Here is a 20,287-nt window from a genome sequence, read left to right on the forward strand (position 1 = left end):
TAGTTAGGAGGTTTCAATAAACTTGTGAAAAGTGATAGTGCACAATTTGCGTCTTTCTATTTAAAGTGAGCTTATTGTAGACAACATATGGGGGGGGCTTGATGTGTGTGTGCGCATGTGGGTGTGCATGTGCGTGTGTGTATTCAACGTGACAACCCCTGTCTTTGACCTGGGGTATTTAGACCATTTACATTAAATGTGAGTATTGTTACATATAGATTTAAGCCTATCATCTTATTATTACTCGTCTATGTGTTCTGTCTACTCTTTGTTCCCTTTTCCCTCTTTATTCCCTTCTATTGAACAGCTTGAATTTTTTCATGATTCTTTTGTATTTATTTTTGTGGCTTATTAGCTATAATTCTTTGCTTAGAGTTTATAGTGAATACCATTAATTTATCACAATCCATCTTAAAGCAGTATACTTCCACTTCTTACTTACTTTTGTGCTGTTACCTTGAATTTTACTTTTACATGTTATAAATCCCAAATTACATTGCTACTATTTTTGCTAAAACAGCCAACCACCTTTTGCAGAGATTTAAATAACATTTTTAAAAATGTTACCTATTTTCCCATGAAGTCACAATTTCTGGGGCTCTTTATTCCTTCGTCTAGATTGGTATTTCCATTTGGTATCATTCTCTCTATAGAACTTCCTTTAATATTTCTCATATTTCTAATCTGCTGATTAGATGTTTAATTTCTTTGGGCCAGATAAAGAAAAAAAATTACAATATTTCAATGATGTTCTACAAATTTCAGCATATAATTTTGTTTTGCTTTTGTCAACTTTATTCCTAAGCATTTTGTTATTTTTGATGCTACTATAAATGTTTCCTTAATTTTATTGTCAGGTTGTTCACTGCTAATATATAGACAAACAATGAAATTTCATATATTGATCTTATATCCTGCAACCTTGCTGAACTCATTTATTAGATCTATATTTTTTGAATATGGATTCCTTAAAGTTTTTTAGATACAAAATTGTTATTGGCAAAGACAGTATTTTTCTTCTTCCTTTCAAATATGATTACCTTTCATTTTCTCTTTTTTCTCCTATTTTCCCCAGCTAGAGCCTTCAGCACAACATTGAATAGAAATGGTAAGAGTACACATCCTTTTCTTGTTAGGTGTGTAATTACCAGCTGTTCCTAGGGCCAACCAAGGAAAACGGTCCTCTTTAAGTCCCAGCTCACTTCGAATCAGGTGTCAGTGAAACTGTCATCTGTGCCATGAGAGCTCTAGGTACAAACTATTCATGAAGGATGCTAAAACTTCTCTGGAGAAGTCCTTTGTTATGCCTATCACTCTGAATAGCTCAGAGCAGTCTCCTTCCAGGCTTTTAAAAATTTATTTATTTACTTTAACCTATAATCCTTTGTCCCCTCTTCCTACCTCTGGGTGTTGCTTCCTCTCTCCCCTTTGCTCAACTGAAAAATTTGTCCTCAAGATCACTTTTGCAGTGTGCTGTTATCAAATCTCTGCTACGCTCTCTTTCCCAGAGGCCTAGCTCTTTCATTTTCATTCTCACCCAGTCCCAATCATTAATATATTCTACAGGAGGGAGAGAGACAGTTCTCTGGGAGACCAGTAGCCATCATGGATTCTGGTACTTTCTGTTACTATTTGCCCTGTTAACTTGCCTACCTCCTGCAACATGTACAGACAAAGACATACATGCACACATGCACTGCTCACACACCATACTCCATCACACATATCACACAAATACAAACCTTGTACCACACTCCACACCTGGCACACACCACTGTACATCCCACAACACACCACACATACATACATATACATGCATACCAGATGCTACATCATAATATCACTCACACACACATACATTACACACTACACATACCATACACCATCACACACCTCACATATCACCCACACCACACTACGTACATTACACACACATGTGCGTACCTTCTATGATGTGCTTTAGTGCAGCTTAGAAAGCCTCTCTTGTTTAACATATACCACTATATCTGGAACTATTCTAGATACTTGAGATTCATCAATGAAAAGAACTGACAAAACTCTCTACCCTAATGGAATCTGCATTCTTATATAGAAGGCAGACAATAAGCAATAAACAGCAGAGTTCCCCAGTGGCGCAGCTGGTCAAGGACCCAACACTGTTCCTGATATGGCATGGGATCGATCCCAGAACTTCTGTATGCTGCGAGTGTGGCCAAAAAAAAAGCAAGATGGACTTAAATAAAATATTCAGTAATAAGTGCCATGGGAACCATAGAAGGCATGGGAGTGGGCGAGGGGTGCAACTAGGTGGTCAGAGTAAGCCTGGCTGAGAAGATACCAGAAGGAGTTGCAGAAAGGCACCTTAGGGACACCTAAGGGATGACTGTCCCCCACAGAAGGAACACCCAGAGCCCAGGCCTTTTTAAGGAGACCCCAGTGACCCACTCCCCATTCTGGGGCTTTAGCTTCCTACAGTCCAGACTCACAGGGTCAAGCCCAGCCTCACTTACTGGAGGTGATGTCTCCCCAGGGGGAGCAGCTCCAATTAGTGTCTGTCTGGGCTCAGCTTTGAGGAACAAGTCTCTGCACAAAGGCTCACCTACATCCTTCTCGCCTTCAAGACCCACAGCTCTCTGTGTGAACCAGTCCCTCCTTCATGCAACGGAAACAGGTACAAGATGGGGCAGCTGTCACAGGACAGATGCTGGCATGAGGTTGATGCTTTGGTCTTGTTGTCATTGCCTGTTGGTAGCAGTAGTTTGTTTACTCGGTGGCATTCACTAGCTTCCTTTTCTTGATCCTTTGACAGGACACATTTGGGATGAGCTGGGTCCAGAGTCGCATCCACAACAATGAAAGTCGTGCGAATCTGCACAGAGTCTGCATTGGGTCAGGGATTCGGGGTCTCATTCTTTCTCTTCCGTCTGCATGCTGGCTGCCTTGGGAGTAGATGTGTCCTGTACCATGTGTGGGGCCAGCTACCACAGGACATGCCAGGGCACTGTGAGTCACCTGGTGGCAAAACGGCCAAAGGCTCTGTGAACAGCCAGGAGGATGCAGTGCTGAAGAGAGACTCCTGTTTGGGTGGGAAGAGAGGAAGCTGTTTCACAATTTTGCCTCCAGCCTGAGCTGCTGAACCAGCAGGACTGTGGCTGCATCAAGTTCCCCCCAGTCTCCAGCTGCAGGTCCAATGCCCTGAGCACAGACCATGAACTTCCAGGGTCAGCAACTGACCCACCCAGCCAGGGGCCCAGGAACCCAGAGTTCATCCCAGGCAGCTCTCAGAATCCAAACTTAACTTCTCCTGCCTGTGTCCTTAGCCATCCTTACTGGCTCCCCTGGGCCACTGCATGTATTTATTTCCTAAGCAAACACTGTGCACTTATCACAAATACCTCTTACACCTAAGGTTATGCATGTGGCAAGGTCTTATTTTGAGTTAGTTTTTTCACATTAAATAATAACTCTAAATTGGGTGGGCCCAGTATTTTTGCTTCTATTTTGAACTGGAGAGGCTGGAGCTGAGGCACTAAGTACTCAACCCTAGACCCCCAGAGAGCACTGAGCAATGCTCCCAGCTCACATGGCTCTCAGCTGAGGCCACTAACTGCTGGGCCATTAGTGGCTCCGTTTGCTGTCCTTGGTGCCCAACTCTGACTGTTGATAAGGATGAGAATCTTTCACAGGGACACTGAGGAGGCAGATGAGACAGGGTATCAGGGCAAAGAATGGGAGACTGCCTGGAGAAATTTTCTGCCATCAATGAGCCCCATTATGGTACCACCCCTTTTTTTTCACCACATCCTTCACAGCAGTTATAAAACAACAAGCAGCCTAAAAATAGCAAAACGTAACATCAGCCAGGGAGGTTATGAATCCCAAGGGGTTTGGTGGCAAAAGCAGAAAGATCTCAAGTCAGAGTCTGTGAACTCTGCAGACTTCCTGGGTTTAGATCCTCTGTGCTAGAGTCACAAAAGAACTTCCTGAATTACCAATCCATCCCTTTTACTGCTGTAAAAAAAAAAAAAAAAAAAAAAAATTTCTTTAGCATCTCCCCTCCCTTTCAGCATAAGCAGAGTGCAAAAGAGATGGGCACATTTTCACTGGTTTCCTCCTCAGCTGGGCAGAGCTCCGCCTCCCACAGTAGTTTCACTTCTGAGTTTCTGTAGCCTGCGTGAACTTCCTGGCTGCTACGGAGGGATCTAGCAGAGAGTGTGTGACTATCTGTGGTGACGGGAGTGGAAAAGGTCCAGGCCCAGGTTTTCTTGGCGGAGGGCTAGGAGACATGTGCATGTGAGTGTGTGGTGGTGGGCGGCCGCGGGGTGGGTAGGGGTTGTTTTCTGAGAACAGAGCCTGCTGGAACTCTGAAAATGGCCAGGCCTTGGCTTCAGAGCTCTCACACCCTGTCTGCTTTCTCCTTTCCCACCCTCCACATCCAGTCTCAGAAGATCCAGGGTGTGAGGTGAGTGAAGGCCCAAGACAGGCACCCTTGGGCCTCAGAGGAGGGGAGGTAGGTCCTTCTCCCCAGGAGCACAGTATCCCTGGCAGAGAGGAGCCTAGTGGACCTTCTGGGCGAGATAACCTGCCAAAGAACAGATGTCTCTGGAAGAAATTCTCTGTGGCTCCATGAGCCCGGTTCTACTTATTAGAGGGAAATGGCCTCTCCAGTAACTTTGGCTGAATCCCTGCTCTTAATTCTGGTACTGTCACTTCAAAAGAAAGGTCACTGTCTAAACTTCCTCCAGCCTCCACTGCCCTCCCTGACCAACTGCCAGGAGTAGGCAAGCAGGGAGCAGGGCTGGGGTCCCGAAGCAGCTGCAGCAGTGGGTAAAGGGCTGACTTCTTCACTCCTGTTCCCTCCTCCAAAGTCTCTGGGTTGTCGGGTCCTCATTGAAGGACACCAGGGGTCCAGCACCCAGGGTCCCACAGAGGCCCTACCTTCCCCATCTACTTCCTATGTCCCCACATCCTGGCTTCTGCAAACTCCCTGTGCTCCAGTCACCCTGCAGTTCTCCTGAGAGTCAGGTCCTGCTCTGGAGAAGCAACAGTTAACCTCCCTAGCTCTCCAGGAACTCTGCTACCCATAACCAACCCCTTCTCTTCCCCCTTTTTTTTCTTTTTAGGGCCGCACCCCCGGCATATGGAAGCTCCCAGGCTAGGGATTGAATTGGAGCTGCAGCTGCCTGCCTAGGCCACAGCCACAGCAATGCAGAATCTGAGCTGCGTCTGCAAACTATACCACAGCTCATGGCAACGCCAAATCCTTAACCCACTGAGTGAGGCCAGGGATCGGACCCATACCCTCATGGATACTAGTTGTGTTCTTAACCTGCTGAGCCACAAACGGAACTCCCCCAGCTTTTTCTAATTCTCTTTCTGTCAGGTCAGGGAGGGCTAATAGAGTTCCCTGGTTCTTCTGGATGTCTTTTTTACTTTCACTATCATCCTGATTGTGTCTCCACTGGGGATTTTATTAAGCTGGTGTCTATGGTTCTTTGTGGGCTAAGAGTGGGAGTTTAATTAGAGTCAAATTGGATTGTTTCAATGGAATCCTTCATAGACCACCCAGTTACCTAAGTGTCATTACCAGTTACAAAGAAATAATTCTGGTACTAGTTATTCTCAACCTTTATTAGAGTGGGAAAGAGTCTGACAGTCCCTCACTGAGTTCTCTCTCTTGCTGCAACTTTGCTGAGGAGGCCTACCTTGTCTCTCTCTCTCTCAGCACTTAGTCCAAGAAAACTTTTCACAATGATGGAATGTTCCATATCTGGGCTATCTTAGCTATCCATCACCTGCAGCTATTAAATAACTGAAATGTGGCTAGTGGGTGTGAGAAAGGAATTTTTAATTCTATTTAATTGTAATTAATTTAAATAGCCACAGGTAATAATGGCTACCATACTCCACAACAAAGCTACATTGTACACATTTTCTAAATTCCAATCTATTCCTTTTCTCTAGAAAGAAGACCTCATGACCTGTGGAGGCCAGTGGTAGCCAGTGCATCACAGAGGCTCAGGTGAGGTAATTTCTGAACATGGTGGGAAAATTCTGGCTGCTTCTTCTCTGCCTCTAAATCCAATATTGGAGCTTTTCAGGAAAAGCCATGGCCTCAACCACAACCACCAGGAAGATGAGGGAGGAAGCCACTTGCTCCATCTGCCTGCACCTCATGTCTAAGCCGGTGAGCATCAGCTGTGGACACAGCTACTGCCACTCGTGCATTGTGAACTTCTTTGAGAATCTCTGCCGAATGCAGCCATGGCTGGAGACATTCTCCTGTCCCCAGTGTCGGGTGCCATTTAAAATGTCAAGCCTCCGACCCAACGTGCAGCTGGGAGGCCTCATTGAAGCCATCAAGGAGATGGACCAGGAAATGTCATGTGAGGAACATGGAGAGAAGCTCCATCTGTTCTGTGAGAATGAAGGCAAGCTCATCTGCTGGCGCTGTGATCGGGGACCACAGCACAGAGGGCACGCCACAACTCTGGTGGAAGACGCGTGCCAAGGCTACAAGGTAAGTGGTGGGCCAGAGGGGTTTGGCAAGTACCTGGCCTCATGTTGCCCCTCACCCCCACTCTGAGACCTGAGATTATTTAGCCTGAAACCCAAGATCAGGATCCTAGAATAAAGTTTTCATCATGTCATTCTTATGAGGGGTCCTCACTGAATCTGGTCCTAATGGTCTATCCTGACCGGAATGGTCAGACTCTTGTCCCTAGCCAGTCTCACTTTGATGACCTTCTCCCTGCCATCGATTGCCATGTGCTCCAACACCCACATGCATGTCCTATTGCCTCACACTCTGTATGTAATCTGGGAAACCACAATGTACAAGACCATGGGATAGAGTCTGAAAACACAGGGGACAAAGACACCACCTTGTAGGTAACCTATAGTTTAGTAGGAAAGACAAACCAACACAAAGGCTGCCTGGAGTCCCCTGGTTTGGCTGATTTGGAATGGGGCAATTTCCCCAAAAGTGACTCCAGAAGAACACATAAAAATTAACCACATATAGAAGTGTGGAGAAGAGAGAGGGGATTCCAGACAGAGGGGCCCACATGTGCAAAGGCCCAGCCCTGGGAGTTTACCTGACTTGCTGTGACCAGACCAGAGGGTGTGTACAGGAAAGGCAGGTGATCTCATGGGAATGGAAATCAGGGCCCAGAACCTTGGAATCAGGGCAGAGTCTAAATCCTAGCCGAGAGTAGTCCTGACCACAGCGGGGTTTTCATTCAAAGTGAAAGATGAGGAGTTCCTGTCGTGGCTCAGTGGTTAACGAATCCGATTAGGAACCACGAGGTTACGGGTTTGATCCCTGGCCCTGCTCAGTGGGTTAAGGATCCAGCGTTGCTGTGAGCTGTGGTATGGGTTGCAGACGAGGCTCAGACCCCGAGTTGCTGTGGCTCTGGCGCAGGCCGGCAGCTACAGCTCCACTTAGACCCCTAGCCTGGGAACCTCCATATGCCGCGGGAACAGCCCAAGAAATGGCAAAAAGACAAAAAAAAAAAAAAAAAAAAAAAAAAAAAGTGGAAGATGAGACTGACATTAAAAAGAGCATTCAAGTGCTGATAAAATGAAAGGTATATCGAGGAGCAGAATTCAGACTATTCCTGTAAGAAGGAGGAAGGGAAGAGTTCTAGGTCAGACTCAAGAAGGGGAGTGAGTAGAGGATTTGGAAATAGTTGGTCATGGAGGATGAAGCTGAGAGAGAGGTTTTGGGCAACTCCTAAGTTTCTCACTCAAAAGCATGCAGAGGAAGGCTCCCCTTTATCAGTGTGAAATGAAGGAGTGGGCATAGCCCTACTGCCTTTTATTCCTTTTCCGCCTGGCCTAGATTTGAGAAAACTGACCCCAGTGTGAGCTCCTTGTTCCCTTACCTGTGAGGTGGAGGTGATCTTCCACTTAGGCTCTGGGTCCTCCATCAGGGCACATCAGTACTGACCCCACTCAGCACATGGCAACTCTTCCTAAAACTCCATGGAACAGCTAATTCAGTAATGGGGATATTCCCACTGGAATTATTTCCCCACCAAGTAAAAAGAAAAGGAGAAGCATGGAGTGATGATTCTAAGCCTCAGGAGTCAGACTGCCTAGTTTGAAATCTCAGTTCTACTGCTTACTAGATGGGTAACTTTGAGCAAGTTTTTCAATGTCTCCATGTTGCAGTTTCCCCAACAGTCAATGGAGATAACAACAGTTCCTTCCCTCCCCAACATACATACATATAAGGCTGTTATAAGCTTTCTGGACATTAATATATGTAAAGCTTAGAACAGCACTTCACACATAGCAAGGATGACAGAGTCTTTTGCTAACAAGCTCCACAGAGCCCTTTCTTGAGAACACTGGAGAATTAATGAGTATGCTTATTGGGTTTAGGACAAGAGACAATTGTCTGTGAGTACTGACCACAACTAGCAATTTGGTTAAGCTTAAACTTGCTTCCCATGAAAACGTGAGAAACTATATTGAAAAATAACCTAAAAATTTAATATGGATACTAAATCATTTATCATTCTTCAAAAGATACCAGAGGGTCCCTCCTCCATTAACTGTTTCTAATAACTTCAGCTGGCATCCTGGTCTTTCCTGCCCTACTCACCATAATACATACAAAGTTCCATGTGTGCCAAACACTCTGACATCAGTTCTGTTTGGGTCAGCATATTATTTCATAAAATCTTTTTAGGTGATTTTTATCTTGTTTTATGTGCAGCATTTTCCTGGCAAGACTGTTAGTGGTAGATGTAGCTCAGGTTCTAGGTCAGGAGAAGAGCTGGAATAACAGCTCAACCACCTACCAGTTATAGTGTCTTGGGCAAGTTATTCATCCCCTTCCTAAACCTCAGGTTCTCCTGCACAGAAATGATGTTAAAAAGCCTACTAACTGCTCAGACTTGCCAAGAGGATCCAATACGTTACTGCAACACAGCCCGCAGCAGGCTTCCTAGCAAGGTGTAAGGACTCAATCCATATTCAATGTTATTCCAATAGTCTTGGATGTCCCGTAGATGCCGAATGAAGAGTTGTCAAATTGAATAGACTTTATTTGACCCACTATTTTCCTTCAGGAAGAGCTCCAGAAAGCGGTGACACAATTGAAGCAACTGGAAGAGGAATGTATGAAGCTGAAGATGTTCACGGCAAAGCAAATAACTGAATGGAATGTAAGAGTTTGGGTTTATTGATCTCAAGCAATTTTCCATCCTAGGGTTTGGACATAGGGGATGATCGGATGAAACCTAGTAATGGCTTGTTCTCACTAAACCAGACCAAATAGATAAAACCCAAAGAAGCAGCCACTTTTTGTTTTTATGTTGCTTGTTGTCTATATTGATGAGAATTTATCTCCAACCCTTTTAGCCTTTCAGTATTAACGGCCAAGATTCTGATACCTCAGTCAAAAGAACCAGAATTGACATGCCTATTTACCTAGAGCCATTTTTGACTAAGTTTCAATTTTTAAATATCTCAAAATACCTTCCTGGTTTAAAGGCCTCATTAACTTTATTGTCTTGGCACATGTACCACAATACAGGGTATGGTTCTCAGTCACAGGTTCAGAAAACAACTTTTGTGAGCACTAAGAAAACAGAATCACTTCAGGTTGAGATTTCTGTTACTCAAACTTATGAGGCTGATGGAGGAAATCTATTTGATTTATAAGGAGGATCAAAGTGCTCCAAGAACCTACAACTTGCCACTACAGACTTTAGGTCTCTAAGACCATTTCTGCGGCTGGCCAGCCTCTTCATGATCAGAGAGCGTTCCTTTCTGGAAATATTTACATAATCCATCAGCTTGCAGTCAAATCCCACAGGCTGGTGATCCATTTTGCCTCTTTCAGAAGTCTCTTCCAACTTTCCAACCTCTCTGCCCTAATCCTTTGCAAATGGCTGTTAAATTTGAACTCTCAGAGGACTCTAACTTCCAATTCTCTCATTTCTGGGATCCTGGGCAGTGGAGAGGATCCATACATATTGTAATATATATGGAAATCCTGATAATGACCCTTCTACTGAAACATCACAATCATTGAAACACTGCATGAGTAAAGAAAGCAGTAACGGAAATTGCAATTCTTAGCTCCCCAAATGAAAGCCGAGTCACACAAAATATATCATTTGGTTTCTATCAGTCTTACACGTAAAGATAAGTAAATGGACCCTGGGTTGGGGGATGAATATTTTGCAGTTAACTATGATAAAAGCCTGCTACTCAGCCCTCCTGCTGCTGAGAATCATGACTCTCCTACTTGCCTGGTTGCCTTAAAGTCCAGCCGTAGTGATGCTCATTATAAGCTTTTGCTTTAGGAAATTCCCTCAGACTCAGAGCTACCTTCTTATATCCCAAATAAAAACTCATTTTTAATCTTTGCAACTGACAAAGTGTTTGACATTGGCTCTAGTTCCATGAATAAGTTACCCTCTCTTTTGTATCTTGGCTGAAGAAGGAAATTAATCAGGTGACTATAAAGAATTGTGACATCCCCTCCACACCTGAGTACCTGCCTCCTGGGGATGAATCTGCAGCAGGGAATTTGGGGAAATTCATGACTCAGGGGAAAATAATGTTAAGGTAGCCGTTTTGTGTATGAGTATGTTAAGATACATATAACAAAGTCTAGGGCATTAAGTACTTCCACATTGTTATGCAGCCATCACCACTATCCATCTCCAGAACTTTTTCCTCACCCCAAAGTGAAACTCCATTGAACAATAACTCTCCATTCCTTCCTTCTCCCAATTCCTGGTGACTACTATTCTACTTTCTGTCTCTATGAATTTGACTCGTCTAGGTACCTCATGGAAGTGGAATCATTATAAAATTTTTTCTGACTTATTTCACTTAGCATAAAGTTGTCAAGATTCATCCCTGTTGCAGCATGTATCAGAATTTCATTCCTTTTCTAAGACCAAATAGTATTCCACTGTATCTATATATCACATTTTGTTTATCACTTCATCCAGCAATGGACATTTGGTTTGCTTCCCCCTTTTGAGAATACTTTCTTGACTCTAGGAGAAGATAGAGATTCAGAAACAAAAAATCCAGTCTGACTTTAAGAATCTCCAGAGATTCCTCCATGAAGAAGAGAAGTCTTATCTATGGAAACTAGAAAAAGAAAAAGAGCAGACTCTGAGGAGACTGAGGGACAATAAGGTCCATCTGGAACAGCAGAGCCATGAACTCCAGAGCCACATCCTGGAACTAGAGAATAAATGTCAGGGCTCAGCCCAGAATCTGCTTCAGGTAAGGCCATGCACTTGGAGAAAGGACAGAAGGCATCTGCTTCTGAGCTTTTAGGAGGATGGTGGGAGAGCATGGGAAGCTTAGCAAGTCCTGCTTGTTTTACTCAAAAGGGGCACATTAGTGTAGGGACTTTTTTTTTTTTTGGCTGCCCTGTAGTATATGGAGTTCCCAGGCTAGGGATTAGATCCGAGCCACAGTCTCCACTTAAGCCACAGCTGTGGCAATGCCAGGTCCCTAACCCACTGTGCTGGGCTGGGACTGAACCTAGGTCCCAGCATTCCCAAGATGCTGCCCATTCCATTGTGCCACAGTGGGAACTCCAGTGTAGGGAATTTAAAGTAACGTTTCTTTTAGATATATGTCAATATTTGCAAGGTAGCCTCCACTGGTCTAGAGTGCCTTAATGTGAATTAGAAAACTATGGATATGGTGGGTTTCTTGGCCACATGGAACCATGGGATCACTTTTGCTACCATCTGCATCTGTCCCATGTTCACAAAACCTTGACCATCAAACTGTCTCCTGAAATACTCCTCCACATGAGGGGATGATAAAGTAGGGAACCACAATGAGGGATAACCTTCTCCCTGATTTGCTTGTAGAGCCCTCCAGAGCTCATTGGGGGCCTTCTTTCAGCTGCACAACAGATACAGCCCATTAACATAAACTCTGACTGGAGCTGTTTATTCTAGTTCCCACTAATAGAACTGTAAGATCAAGGATGTAGAGTGACTCTACCACCATGGAGTAATTGCTGCCCAGTCTCAGGGGCTATCTGTGGATTCACCACTATGGACCTTTGTGATGAGTGATCTCTAATATGGGTTTACTCTGTAGGCAATTAGGTCACTGAAAGCAAGTCTTTCTAGAGGGAGCAGAGGCAAAGCCCCTGGTCCTCTTCCCTAAGCAGCCCACACAGGTACATGTGACTACAGACACTGCAGCCCCGACAGATCTCTGCAAGGAAGATATCAGATAGACGTCTTGAACTGTTAACTATCCAGAGGCCCAGATGGAGATCATTCTATCTGGGTATCCATCAGTATCTAAGGCTAGGGTCACTCGCTTCTTTGGAAGGAGTGTTTAATAGAGAACAGCCCCACATGCCATGCACCATGATATACCAATGTCCCCACACTTACCTCTTGTTGTTGTTTCTCCATAGGATGTGAAAGACACTTTGAGCAGGTGAGTCCTGTATGGATTGCAGGAAGGAAGGGGTGTGGGTATATGGAGCCCAATAGGATTTACCACTAAAGAAGTCTTGGCCTCTGCTTATTCTTAGGAGTTGGGCTGTGAAGTTAGACAAACCAGAGCCTCTCTCTTTGGACCTTCATACTGTGTGCAATGTTTCTGAGCGTTACTTTGATGTGAAGAAGATATTAAGGAGCCATCAAGGTATGTGAAGAAGCCCTAAATGCTATGGGTAGAAGGGGAACCACGTTCACCATCTGTCCCTTGGCAAGTCCACAACCAGAGAACCATTCAGGGATTTTCAGTGGAGCGGTCACACTCCCTTGTCAGTTTGCCTCAGTGCATAGACAGGGACATAGCACACTGGTTATCCGTGCAGATCTGCCAAATTCCTGCTCTTTTATTTATCAGCTGTGTCACTCCACGCAAATACCCACCTCAATTTCCCTGGCTGGAAAATGAGAATATTTCGCTGTATTGGGTTACCATGAAAATTAAAATATGTTTAAAGTGTTTAGCACAGAGGCTGGGACATAGTGTTTATTGTTACTATTTCGTTCACTGCTCAGAGCAATGCAGGAAAAGTAGGTGAGTATAATGGACTGTGGTTCATGTTTTAGAGCCTTGACCCAGATAGTACAGATGGTAAATGTTAAAACCATGATGAAAAGCAAGTTTCATCAATTCCAAAGCCTGAGTTTCCTTCTCCCTTAATTCTCTTCATCAGTGCTTGCTATATTTCTACAATCTCTTATCCACAACTAGAAAATTCAAAGAGTTCTGAAAACTCAGTTTTTTTCATAACTTTTTTGGCTGCAAAATTGGACCTAGACCTGAAATTATTTGGTGGCTGTATTATCTATTGCTGCAAACACATTTAGTAGCTGAGAACAACACACATATATTATCTCACAGGTTTTGTGAGTCAGAAATCTGGACACTGCTTAGTTGGGTCCTTTGCTTAGGGTCTCACAAGGGTGCAATGAATGTGTTGGCCTGGCTGTGTTATCTGGAAGCTAGACTGGGGATGAATCTTCTTCCAAGCTCACTCAGGTTGTCGGGTGAATTTATTTCTTTATGGTTATGGGACTTAGGGACCTGGCTCCTTGCTGGCTGTTGGCTGGAGTCTGCCTTCAAATTTGAGAAGTCACCCCTTAACTGCTTGCACATGGGCCTCCCAACATGGCCAATTACTTCTTCAAAGTGAGCTCAGGCGAGTCCCCAGAACAAATCTGCCAGGAAGATGGAGGCTTACTGAATGACATATAATCACAGCTGCCAGCCTATGCCACAGCCACAGCAACATGGAATCCGAGCTGCATCTGCAACCTACGCAGGTCATGGCAATGCCAAATCCTTAACCCACTAAGCAAGGCCAGAGATGGAACCCACAACCTGATGGTTACTAGTCGGATTTGTTTCCGATGCACCACAATGGGAACTCCTCCTAACTTTTTTTTTTTGTTTCCCACCTATGGTCTCCTCGAGTGCTTCCCACTGGCTTAACCCATAGCAGGCAGAGGGCAAGGAGCCTGGTTGATGTGTCCACAGGGATTAGCCTTCCTGGACACAGAGCAGGCTGGAGAAAGATAGGGAGTGATCTGGAGGGATGGATGGAGAACATCTAGCACAGGAAGTGTTTCCTAAGACTTGATTTCCCTTATTTCCACAGTCCACCTTATTGGTGTTTAACCCAATAGTTTGTTAATTCTCTGCTTGGAACATCCCATTGACACTTTTCATTTTTATTTTTTTAAAATTTTATTTTTTGTCTTTTTTTTTAAGGCTGCACACAGAGGTTCCCAGGCTAGGGGTTGAATGAGAGCTATAGCTGCTGGCCTACACCACAGCCACAACAACTTGGGATCCGAGCCGAGTCTGCGACCTACACCACAGCTCATGGCAACGCCAGATCCTTAACCCATTGAGCAAGGCTAGGGATCCAACCTGCGTCCTCATGGATGCTAGTCAGATTCGTTTCCGCTGAGCCACGATGGGAACTCCTACTTTTCATTTTTAAAAACTGCATTGCTGGCCAATATCAAACTTCATCATTTTCTTTTCCTGTCTTACTCAACTCTAGTCAGATATTTTTCATATATATTTATCATCAGTGTAATATCTTATTCTAATCCCTATGGCATATTATCTGAAGCAAGAAAGAAGGGCTTACATTTAAAAGTATGGGACTAGGTGTGTTTTCTGAGGCCTTGGTAAAATTCTGGGATTTCTAGTAACAAGCTATGACATTAGCTGTGTTGTTCAGTGTTGGAGGTTATTAAGTCAAGATGGGGAAGGGATCATTTCTATTTCAACATTCCTTGATTCCTAGAAGTCCTACAAGGGAGAGGAAGGGCTATGGAGAAAAGAGTAACCGTATTAACTCTGGTTAGTTCTGCTACTTGGCTTCTCTGGGTGATGATGTTGAAGACGATGGTGATGATAATAATGTCATTATTATTACTTCCACTCACTGGGCACTTACCATATGCTAGGAATTCTACCAAACACTAAACATATACACTAGCTCATTCAATCCTCCCCACCATCTTGGTAACAGATACGATGGTCTCTACTTTGTATTTAATAAAACTGAGGCTCAGTAAATGACTTGTCTAAGCTCACAACAGCTAGCAAGAAATAATGCTTGGGTTTGAACATAGGCTGGTTTTATTTCAAATAAATTGTACTCTTAGTAACAAATATCATGTCTTTTTTTTTTTTTTTTTTTTTTTTTTTCAGTCAGTGTGACACTGGATCCAGATACAGCTCATTATGAACTAGTTCTATCTGAGGATCGGAGACAAGTGACTCGAGGATCCCCCCAGGAGAATCTTGAAAGTTCTTCTAGGAGATTTAGTGCCTTACCCTGTATCCTGGGCTGTGAGGGCTTCACTTCAGGAAAACATTACTTTGAAGTGGATGTGGGAGAGGGAACTGGGTGGGATTTAGGAGTCTGTATGGAAAATGTGCAGAGGGACACTGGCCTGGTACAGACGCCTCAGTCTGGATTCTGGGCCATCAGACTGTGCAAAAAGAAAGGCTATGTAGCGCTTACCTCTCCTCTAACTTCCCTTCAACTGAGGGAGCAGCCCCTGGTCGTAGGGATTTTTCTGGACTGCGAGGCTGGAGTTGTATCCTTTTACAACATGACTACTGGCTCCCATATCTTCACCTTCCCGAAGGCCTCCTTCTCAGATACTCTCCGGCCCTATTTCCAGGTCTATCAATATTCTCCTTTGTTCCTGCCTCCTCCAGATGAGTAAGGAAAGGAGCAAAGTCTCCTTTTGGGCTTAACTGATAGAGAAGATAATCTAAATTCTATGGGGGTAGAAACTTGGTCTGTTTTCTTCACTGTTATTTCCCTGTACCGATAAGAGTGCTGAACTTTTAGTGGATGCTTAATAAATCAGCATTGAATAAATGGCTATAATGACTGTAAAAATACCACATATAGTCAGCCTGAGCTAGGGGAAAGCAACCTCAGAGCAAAGGCCATGCTTGGTCCTCTCCTTCCCTCTCCAGTGGGCTCAGAGCTTTGATTTCCAAGAGTCTTTGGGTGACCAGGATGGTGAGATCTCCCAGTTTGTTTGATGCCATTTCCACCCATGGATGGGGGACCAGGGGAAGCTGTAACTGTCTCTGTCAACTGTAGAAAAGAAGAGGAAAATCAAGATGACAGGGACTCTTCTAGCCACTGACATCTAGAATAAAAATCTGAGCCGTAGCCTTGGATTATGCTCTAAACTCACAACAGCTAGCAAGAAATAATGCTTGGGTTTGAACATAGGCTGGTAAGTGTAGATGGCTCAGCGTGAATTCTGCCTGAGCAGCAACCAAGTAAAGCATAAGAGAAGAGTTAAACCTGGCTTACAACAAGATGTTTCAAATGGGGAGGAGATTAAGAGTAAAAATGAATTTTCATGGGGGATTCAGTTCTGGAAAAGAAGGTGATATTTTCCAGACTGTGCTAGATCCAGCTCTCTTGAAATATTTTAAAATCTCAGTCAATAGTTATGGCTGGCATGATTGTTGGCAGTCTTTATTGTATTGCACATATGACCAAGTGAACCTTAACTACACCCAGGTTTACTTAGAAAAATATATTCCAGAGTTCCCGTCATGGCTCAGCGAAAATGAATCTGACTAGCATCCATGAGGAAGCAGGTTCAATCCTTGGCCTCACTCAGTGGGTTAAGGATCCAGCATTGCCATGAGCTGTGGTGTAGGTCACAGGCTCGGATTCCACATTGCTATGGTTGTGGCGTAGGCCAGCAGCTACAGCTCCGATTAGACCCCTAGCCTGGGAACCTCCATATACCATGGGTGAAGCCCTAAAAAAATATATATATATATTCCATATCAAACCTAATTTATCAAACCTGAGGTGACTAATGACAGGACCATGGTGAAGTTGGCCAAAACACAAACATTAAGGATGACCAAAAAATGTCACACAACTGCAAAATGCTATAACGATTAATAGTTGATACAAGAAATGATGTTTGTTGATATTGAGGTCCTGTGACACCGATTCTCTAGGAGTAGGGGGAATGAAGCAAAAGAGGTGTTTTGGGGTGTCAGAGGCATGGTTAGGCCTCCATCATGAGGAAGACAGAAAAAGTCAGACCATCACCCACACTCCCTGTCAGCATTCTCCTAGTCATGCTCCTGACAGAGGCTGGTTTGTAACTAAAAAGTGAAGGGTAGCAGAATGTACCAACCTCAAAATATATCACTTCAGCATAAGAATTATTTTGAGCTGAAAGCAATTGAGGAAAACAAAAACAAATCAAAACAAACAGATCTAAGAAAAGTTCTCTGTCCTCCTATTGGCCTAAAAGCAGGACAGAGACTTGTAAAGGTGTCCCCTACCCCCTTTCTGCCAGGAAAGACAGAAGTTAATTGTGGGCACAACTCAGATCCTTATCAACCCAGAGAGGTACTAGAAGCAGCTACAAAACAAATCTTTCTAAAATTAGTCCTTTTTTAGGGTTACTTTCTCCCATGTATTTGTCTCCTCTCAATGTGTCACCTGGAAAGTTATTTTCCTTTGTTTTGTCACTTGTCTAAAAATCTACTGCTCTTTTGTTAAGAAGCAATATCATACCAGCTTCTAACTACATCTTTGGGTTATTCATCCGAGTATACATGACAGTAGGCAGGATACATGTGTCTAGGAAAAACCTCCTACTTCTCCTTTACTTTCCCACGATTCCCATACTCACAATATTTCACTTTATGTCTGACAACAGATATGTTTTGTTTTTTCCCCACACCAAGCTGGGTGTCGCACAATTCAATTCAATTCTGACGTTAACTGGAGTTAGAGCAGACCTATTGGTTAAGGGCTGAGCCCCACAAGACTGTCTCCACGCCCCCCCCCCACCCCATTCAGAAGCCAGTTGCAAGTCCAAGCTGTCACCTACGCTCCTGACCGACTGGCTATAAAGTGGAGGTTTCTATGATTCCTCTTTGGGTTTGATTATTTGTTAGAATAGCTCACAGAACTCTGAGAAACACTTTGTCTACTGGTCCACTATGTTATAAAAGATACAATAAAGGATACAAATAACACATGAAAAGATAGAATAAGGTTCAGAAAGGTCCCTAGCACAGGAGCTTCTGTCCCCATGGAGCTGGGGTACACCACCCTGCCAGTACATGGAGGTGTTCACCAGCTCTAAAATTCTTCAAAGCCTGTACTTTGAGGATTTTTACAACAGCTTTCATCCCCTGGGCATAATTAACCTTAATTTAACCTCCAGCCCCACTTTCACTCCCGAAGGATGGGAAGTGAGACTGAAAGCTCCAAGCTACTAACCATGACTTGGTCCTTCTGGTGATCAGCCCCCATCCTGAATCCAGGAGCCCACCAAGAGGTGTCTCATCAGAACAAGAGACATTCCTATAATCCAGGAAGTTCCAAGGGATTTAGAAGCTCTGTGCTAGGAACCAAGGGCAGAAGCCAATATATATATTTATGTATTTATATATTTATATATAGATGCCCCTTCCTCATACTTTTTTGACACCTCCTCCCCTGGTAACTACATGAAGGATTAGGTATAGTGGAGTATACGTGATGCTGTGGCAGAGAACCAGAGTCACAGTCAGGCCACAGCAGGAGGGACAGATAGGATAGCACTTGAGGGAGGCAGAGGAATACAGACCAACCCACACAGAAAGAGTCTGCTCTTAGGTCAAGTCCAAACGTCTCACCATGGCCTAGAAGACAAACTGGGCCCCAGACTTTGCCTTTCTGGATTAATAATCTGTTCTTCCTACTTTTCACTTCCAGATACTTTGCCTTCTCTTTGGCTCGAGACAATGCCAAGGTCATTTTGGCCCCAAAGCCTTTGACCATAATGTGTTCTACTCTAGCTTCAGGGTAGTCTTTTGCTTATCTGCTTTTTTCTGAAGCTAGGTGAGCTCATTCTTTCTGATCACCAGCTGGGCAGACAGGAAGTGTGGGGGGAATTAACATCCCAGGAGGGGAACTTCAACCAAAGAGGGATGGTGTGGATGGATAAGGCTCCAATCAAATGAATTTCATGGGAATAATTCTGAGACCCCGTCTACACAGTGCCTCAGAGGAAATGCGTCAAAATGGCAGCATGTGCTCACTGGGAACCAGGTCAGGAATGCACCTGTCATTACCTTTTCCACCTTCCCTGTCATAGTCTTTCTGTTCCAGAACCTCATATTCTGGGGTCACGTCCTAGTTACCAACTTTACCACATCCAGGTCTGAGCTCAACTTCTCAGACAGCATTCACTGCTACCTCTGCCTCTCCCCGGCTTCCTGTATATAAATATGGAAATAGCTATAGATATCTACTGCTTCAGTTAACAGATATTTGCAGAGTTCCCACTGTGGCATTGTCTCCAAAGTGGTTCAGGTTGCTGCTGAGGCGCGGGTTCAGTCCCTGGCCCAGGAACTTCCATAAGCTGAGAGTGCAGGCCAAAATAATAATAATAAAATTTTTAAAATTCACATTTATTGTGGAATACTATGAAATACTCCCAGTTCTAAGGAATGAACACTCCTACAGTGGTGGTAGATCACTTTCCTCATATATATATTTGACCTTGCTTTTTTTTCTTCCTATGTGAGCTTTCCTCCACGGCACTAAAAAAAAATGTTAATTTGTGGTTTTTTAAATGACTGCAGCAATTTCATAATCACACATGCATTCAAGTGGTTTCTTGCGATAATAGCGGTGAAATAAACATCATTGTATATAACTAGGTTTTCACTTCTCCTGTTTTCCTTAGAGCTGATTTTTGAAAGAAAAGTTCCAAGTCACAGCATTTGAACACAATTTAAAGTACTACTTTATCTCCCTCCTTCCCTTCCCCTCACTTACCTCCTCAGTTTCCATAGCTCTCCTCATCTGTGATTCTTAACCTGAGATTCGGTTGCTCAGGAGACGCGCGCGGAGAGCAGCAAGGCAGCAGGGTTTGCGAAGAGGACCGGGACTGGCCATGTAGCGGCCGCAGGGTAGACTCCGAAGCGGAGGAGACTTCATGAGGCCGAATTCCGGCGCCAGAAACAGGACCAATGCGATTCTGAGCCCTGGTTGCGGCGCCGCGTTTAGTGGCGACAGTCGACTGCGAAGGAGCCCCGCCCACAGAGTTGGCTCCGCCCCCAGCCGCTGCGAGCAACCCCCCCCCCCCCCCCGTGCTTTTAAATGCCTGGCGCACGCCCCACGCGGCGCTTGTTTTTGGCGTTTCTGATTGGCCAGTTTTCTTCGCGCAGCCCCAGGGTCCTTTCACCTGATAGGTATCTATCTCCGCGTCCCTCCCCTAAGCTAGGGTCTGAGGCTGAA

General features: G+C 44.3%; 2 protein-coding genes across 10 annotated transcripts in view; one reads left to right on the forward strand and one right to left on the reverse strand.

The window, feature by feature from the left end:
* The window catches only part of SLC17A2 (solute carrier family 17 member 2), a 52,968-nt gene extending 32,945 nt beyond the window's left edge, over positions 1-20,023 (reverse strand). For 3 of the 6 annotated variants that reach the window (XM_084967624.1, XM_084967623.1, XM_084967626.1), the window contains exon 1: positions 19,826-20,023. The gene's annotated coding sequence lies outside the window, so the exon portion shown is untranslated. Of the gene's footprint in view, positions 1-567; positions 707-2,599; positions 3,077-12,404; positions 12,458-19,825 lie in introns of all 6 variants that reach the window. The other 3 variants (XM_084967627.1, XM_084967621.1, XM_084967622.1) reach the window with 3 other exon arrangements.
* On the forward strand, positions 4,152-15,884 carry TRIM38 (tripartite motif containing 38). 4 transcript variants are annotated; one of them, XM_021098423.2, is made up of 8 exons: positions 4,152-4,293; positions 5,965-6,022; positions 6,102-6,520; positions 9,081-9,176; positions 11,032-11,262; positions 12,428-12,450; positions 12,548-12,660; positions 15,199-15,884. In XM_021098423.2, the coding sequence occupies exons 3-8, from the start codon at positions 6,110-6,112 to the stop codon at positions 15,720-15,722; spliced, it is 1,398 nt and encodes a 465-aa protein (XP_020954082.1). In that variant the 5' UTR covers positions 4,152-4,293; positions 5,965-6,022; positions 6,102-6,109; the 3' UTR covers positions 15,723-15,884. The 4 variants fall into 4 exon arrangements, with proteins under 4 accessions (XP_020954082.1, XP_084823758.1, XP_020954081.1 ...); XM_084967632.1 differs by having other exon boundaries at positions 15,203-15,884; XM_021098422.2 differs by having other exon boundaries at positions 5,965-6,520.
* Positions 20,024-20,287: the final 264 nt, after the last annotated feature.

The sequence above is a fragment of the Sus scrofa genome, chromosome 7, assembly GCF_054392235.1.
Source record: "Sus scrofa isolate SSC_HxYL_T2T_F1_AM1 chromosome 7, Sscrofa_HxYL_maternal_Yorkshire_Landrace_v2.0, whole genome shotgun sequence".
In the NCBI taxonomy this organism is placed as follows: Eukaryota; Metazoa; Chordata; class Mammalia; order Artiodactyla; family Suidae; genus Sus; species Sus scrofa.

What these genes read in the sequence shown, in the direction of transcription:
- TRIM38 (XM_021098422.2), top strand. Translation starts at nt 6,110, where the DNA reads ATGGCCTCAACCACAACCACCAGGAAGATGAGGGAGGAAGCCACTTGC. An exon ending in AGCAAATAACTGAATGGAAT is followed by an intron (nt 9,177 to 11,031) that starts GTAAGAGTTTGG and finishes TCTTGACTCTAG; the next exon opens with GAGAAGATAGAGATTCAGAA. An exon ending in GATATTAAGGAGCCATCAAG is followed by an intron (nt 12,661 to 15,198) that starts GTATGTGAAGAA and finishes TTTTTTTTTCAG; the next exon opens with TCAGTGTGACACTGGATCCA.